Genomic DNA, 5,863 nt, shown 5'->3' on the forward strand with positions numbered 1-5,863 from the left:
TTAGACACCCTTCAAACCCAGAATAAAACACACTCCAGTGCTTCAAGCCGAGCCAGACGAGTCTCTAAAGGGAGCAATAACATCAGAGAGGAAATAAGTCCTTAGAATAAGCTACAAACTTCAAAAGAGCAGTATTTGCCCAAGGATAAAGCCCTGAAGGCCAGAAGGAAAGAAGGACTAGAGAAAATGAGAATAACAGGAGAGAAGTGGGACAAATGTGGATACTTTGTGGGGATTGTAATTAATGTGACAAAACAAAATGTGTGAGTGGCTGAATGGGAAACCAAACTGCTTTGTAAACTTTCACTCGACTCACTATACAAATAAACCCCAAGGTTCTCCATTTGAGAGGTACCCTCTGCTGACAGCGTGCAGCTGTGACTGCCCACGCCTCCAGGGCTTCTGCTTATGCCTTAGGAGCCTCTGCAGTACAAGGGCTTGATGCCCCGGGCTGCTAACTCGAGGGTTGAGGGTTTGAGCCCACCCTCAGAAGGTGACTAGGAAGAAAGGCCTGGCCATCGACTTCCAAACAACCAGAGAACTCTGTGGGGCAAAGCTCTGGTCTGGCACAGATGCGTCACAGCCCACAACAGTCACAAGTTCTGTGACCACGGCTGCCCACACTCCGGCTGGCCTCGGACAGCAGACTTCTGTAACGGTTGTGAAGAGTGGTCCTGGGGGTCTGTTTTTCCAGCCCCTTTCCTCTACATCGTCCTGCTTCTCGCAGACCCGAGGGTACCCACAAGCAGTGGTCATCATGTCCTGGGTGATTGTACTTGATTGTCCCCCGGGGCTGTGTGACATCACCCCGGGAGCACAGAGGAGCCCTTGTGTGGAAGTCTTAAGCTCATTGTGTCTGTACTGTGCTCAGCGAGCTGACCACACAAACCCTGCCAAACGATTAGTCACCCCAACACCGGGTGAGGGGGCACGTCCACCCCACGTGCCAGGCACAGGTGAGGTGACGTGGCCACCCACGTACCAGACACAGCCTGGAGATGGCCACTGGCCACTGAGGCATCCTTAGAGCCCATCCCAGACAGGGGCTGAGAAGTGGCCAGCCCAGGCTGGGTGTCCACTTCAGGGTACCGGGATCACAGCCTTTGCCCCTTTCCCATCACCCAATTGCCAGGCTCCCTTGGACTCTGTCATCCTTCCTTTTTGCTCACAGAACACTCTTCATCTAAGTGTGTTTAAGAAGCCTTGATTGTGCATCTGCTGTTAACTGGAAGGTTAGCACCCCAAGCCACCAGGTGCTCTGAGGGAGACAGAGGGGCAATCTCTTCCTGTGGTAGCAGTCGGGGGATGGCTGCGGGAGCACAAAAGGACTCAGTGCAGAGGGCTGGGGGTTTTGGTTTAAGTACGCGTTTTCTTTTTTCCATTTAATTTTATATTAATTTGCATACAAAATTCTGATACCCGTCCATCATTCATATACATTGCCTTTCACACATTGCTACATTCACATTGTATATGTTTTTTACTGACTTCCTGTGGAGAGGGGGGGGAATTCCTTTTCCTTTTTTTTTTTTTTTAACTTTTACTATGGTTTATGAGAAGGTTTGCAGAACAAGTTAGCCTCCTGTCAACAATTTGTGCATACTTTGTTTCATGACATGGGCTACCATGTCCTCACTGTAATAGAAGCTGCATGGAGTTACTATGTAACTATACTACCCATACCTCCCTGGCTCTGCCTTCCTTCTCTCTCCCATTTTTTCTTGTTTTGTGAGTTTTGCTTTGGGCAAACGCTGCCCTCCTGGTTGCATGTGGTTAACTGAATGAGAAGCATGTCTGCTTGTGGGTAATGTTTCAGTTCTCAGCGTTTGTTTGATGAAAGTTGATCCCACGGTGAGCTGAGCTCGCTCCAGGCTTGATGGGTGTCTAACCGTCACAGTCTGTATCAGACCAGTAAGTATGGGTTTGGTTTTTTTTAATCTGAGTTTTACTCCACATTTTTCTCCCGTTCTGTCCAGGACTGGAGCAGAGTGAGGAAGAGGGAGCTGGAATACGGCCGCCACATTTTAGTCAGTCTGCTCACTCCTGGTCCCCAGTCTCTGCCACACTCCAGTCCACTGTTACAGTCACCGCGCTAGTCCAGCTTGTTGGGCTCTTTCTCTGACCACCACCTTTCCCAACATAATACCTTTCTCCCAGGGCTGACCCCACCTGACAACCTGCCCAAAGTATGAGACAGTCTCACCGCCCTTGCCTCTAAGAAGCACCCTGTCTGCACCCCGTCCTCAGGGTGGGACAGGAGAGGGCAAAGTTCTGACCTGCTGCCCACCGGGTTGCCTATGAGCTGTAGTCGACACAACTGGTGGCTAACAACACGGTACCATGTGGTATGTGGGAGACCCAACCTGACCTGCTTTCTGCAATGTCTGTAACCTAACTCCCACTCTGATGGCTCTAGTCCCTACACAACTACAGACAAGTGCTGTCACGTGATTCTGGGGACGGCGAGGAGCAGGCAGATGGAGAGGTGCTCCTTTGTCCACAAGGGCACATGGCCAGGGGCACTGTTAACACACTTCACTACTAACTCAAAGGTCAGAGGTTCAAATCCACCCAGCAGCCCCTGGGAAGACAGGCTCTGTGATCTGCTTCCAAAACATCTGCGTTGGGAAGCTCTGTGGGCAGCTCTGCATTGAGAACCAGGAGGGGCTCCCGTCGGCGGGACGTGGTGTTGAGGGGTTGGGGGGACTTGGGAGTATCGGCGTCTTTATTTAAGGAACTGCAGGTAAAGTCCTTTCCTCTACCCTGGTCAGTGTCAGATGACCCAGCAGACTGTCCGGGTCTCCATAGGAGGGTGTCACAGTAACGGCCAGGACACTGGGCATCTTGACCACAGGCTGCACAGAACAGGCCGCCAGGAGGGACATGTAAGGGCTGTAGCCAATCGGCTCGTCATGACATCTCCACCTGGAGCTTACAGTTCCCTGTCCTTGACCGTCCCACCTCCAGGCCTCCTCCACCAGATGAAGTCATGGGCTTCATTTCCATGGGCAGAGGGGACAGGCACCTCCAGATGGTTCACATCCACCAGCTAGCTGCCCGGTGGGAGAAAGAAGAGCAATCGCCCAGTGTGTTACAATCTGAAAAGCTGCTGGAGGGGCGGCCATGGTGGGTTCGGAGTTAACAACAAGGAGCTTGAGGGAGGGTTCCTTCCTTCCCTCCTTCCGTCCTCCCTCCCTCCCTTCTTTCTCTCTCTCTCTCTCCCTTCCTCTCCTCTTCTCCCTTCCCCTCTCCCCTTTTCTTTCTCCTCCCCCCCCCCCAGTACTGATATAAGGAGCTCTGGTGGCCTAGTGGCAAGAAGCTGTGTTGCAATACAAAAGGCACATGGTTCAAAATCACCAGCTGCTTCTCTTCCCGTGTGATTAACTGCCTCTGAAAACCTGCGGGGGTGGTGGTGAGGGGTGTCAGCTATGGGTCGGCTCCACTCGAGGTACACAACAACAATAACAAGGAGCTCAGGTGGCACAGCTCACCTCACACGGGGCTGCTCACCAGAACCTCAGGGGTTCAGGTCCTCCAGCTGGTGTCACCCAGCAAGATCTCCAGCCCCCGACCTGGCGCCAGGGCGTCGTGGTTTGCTTTTGGTGTTTCATGCTCACCTGGCTGTTGCTATTGTTGGCGCTGCCTCACAGCTGGGCCTCCAGTGGGTTTTCGGAGGAGACTGCCCATCCTCCCCCTCCCCCCGAGAAGCAGCTGCTGGATTTCAGCCAGGAGACTCTGGTGGGCAGCACAGCTCCTTACCCTCGAGCCAGAGTTCCGGAACCTCAAATGATGCAAACCTGTAAACACACCAGGTCCAACAGCAGGAAGCTCTGCCTGACCTGTGGCAGCCTCACAACGTGCTACTCAGAGTCAAGAAAAATGACGAGTCTGTTCCTCCATATTCACGAGGGGGCAGATTTGTTTCTGCAGCTGGGGCTGCTTACCAGCCGTTCTGAAAGAAACACTTGCCTTCTGACTGAATTTGAACCCAGCATTTAGAAGAGAAAGAACTTATAACCAAGATGGTCACAAGAAAAAAAAAGCTGTTTTTCCTATTGTTTTTTAATGTAAGTTCAGTTTGAAAGATACTTAAGACTTGACATATTAATATCTAACAAGAGACACATGAAAGTCACAGTGGGATTTACATGTAACTCAGGTGAGGAAGCCCGGCTGTGAGGAAGCCTTAACTGACCACGAAGTTTTGGTTTTAATCAACTCCAAAGTTCAGCGAGTTCAGATGGTGGCACAATTTTTTGAAGCCTGTCTGGGGAGGGGAGGGGGGCTCCTAAATGCAGGGGACCTTTAGCATGTCCGCAAACAATAGAAACGGCCTTTTAAAATTACTTCATGGAATTTCACAAAGCGGCCATTTGTGGATTTGCACCGATTAAAAACACTGACAGCAAACATCCTGCCCCCATTCTACACAGACGACCCTCCTTCTCTCTCAACTCAAAAGTACTTCTCGGATTCCCATCTCCAGGGGTACTAACCCCTATGCTTTCTGGCTGTGACACAAAAGACTTCTTGTGAGCACTTCTAATAACGACAGGATCTGAACAAAAACCGGCCTTTGCTCGTACTCGCGCCTTAGCCCAGCAACTGGGAACAGCTCTGCCTCTGTACACGCGTGTGCATGAGTGCGCACACGTGAGCGGCCTGTGTCATGTGTACACACGTGTGTGGATGTGAGCGCCCTGTGTGCGTGTGTGCACACGTGAGTGTACCTGTGTGGACACGCGTAAGCGTACCTGCGTTCGTGATGCGTGGCCAACAGAGCGGAACGCTGCGCAGAGACGACTCGGAGGGCCAGTCCCGGCAGTGTGTAAACAAGCTGTTTCTAGTCCTTTTCTGTTACCAGGGTGACCGCTCCCTGGATGTGAGCCCAGGCTCTAGCACCCAACACTTCCTGATTCCGGAGAACCACCACGCTGCCGCAGCCCCAGGCCCAGCCCCGCCCCCACCACGCCCCCCTACACCGGGAGGGTGTCCAGCGAGGGGCTCGTAGCTTGCCCAGGTTCTGCCGGTCCTCCCTCAGCAGGGCTCACAGCGTACTCAGGTCCTACAGCCCAGCCTGTGCCCCGTGCACCGAGAAGGGAGGCCAGTCCTCGGTTCTCTGTAAACCCCGTGCCCGGGTCCTGCGCCCCAAGGACCCGTGCATGGGGAGGGGTGCTCAGCGGGGACTCACAGCACGCCCAGGTCCTGCAGCCCAACCTGTGCCCCGTGAGCCCCTGACCCCCCGAGGGGTGCCCGGCGGGGCTCACAGCGTGCCCATGTGCGGCAGGGAGCCCACCCGGGCGGCGCGGTCCCGCGTGGTCGCCGTCTCCACGCCGCGCAGCCACTCGGTGCACTTGCGCACCAGGCGCTCGTGGGCCGCCGGGGCCCCGTCCTCGTCCTCCACGTCCTCGTACTTGTGCTGTTCGTTAAGGAGCGAGACGCGGGGCGGGGAGCTCGGGTTCCCCGGTGACAAGGGCGGCGGCCGGCGAGCGGCGCGGGCACTGGCGGGGGACGCGGAGCGGGGAGCGCGCGCCAGCTGTCGCTCCAGGTGTCGCCGCTGGACAAGCAACGCGGAGTCGGGGGGCAGCCGCAGGGCGAAGCGCGTCCCCCCAGGCCCCGGCCCCGCGCGAGCGGCCCCGGGCGGGAGGCTGTCGTAGGAACGCGCGCGGCTTGGCGGGGCGCACCGGACGGGGGGCGGGAGGGCAGCCCGGGCCGGGGGACGCGGAGAGGCCGGAGCCGGGGATCTTCTGCTGGTGGCCGCGGGCCAGGAGCCGGAGAGCAGCGCCTGGGTCGACTTCTCCGGGGGCCTCTGAGTCTTGGCGCGCGCCGCTGGGGCGCGGGGGGCTGGGGGCGGGAGCGGCAT

At 55.7% G+C, this 5,863-nt stretch overlaps 1 protein-coding gene across 1 annotated transcript; it reads right to left on the reverse strand.

Moving 5' to 3' along the window:
* Nucleotides 1–5,263: 5,263 nt before the first annotated feature.
* On the reverse strand, nucleotides 5,264–5,863 carry PRR18 (proline rich 18). The gene has a single exon (XM_006882829.1). It carries the CDS (start codon nucleotides 5,861–5,863, stop codon nucleotides 5,264–5,266), a length of 600 nt encoding a protein of 199 aa, XP_006882891.1.

This window comes from Elephantulus edwardii, unplaced genomic scaffold (genome assembly GCF_000299155.1).
Source record: "Elephantulus edwardii isolate Elephantulus edwardi_28Jun2011 unplaced genomic scaffold, EleEdw1.0 scaffold00024, whole genome shotgun sequence".
Taxonomy (NCBI): Eukaryota; Metazoa; Chordata; class Mammalia; order Macroscelidea; family Macroscelididae; genus Elephantulus; species Elephantulus edwardii.

Coding starts and splice junctions, on each gene's coding strand:
- PRR18 (XM_006882829.1), bottom strand. CDS start 5,863: ATGCCGCTCCCGCCCCCAGCCCCCCGCGCCCCAGCGGCGCGCGCCAAG.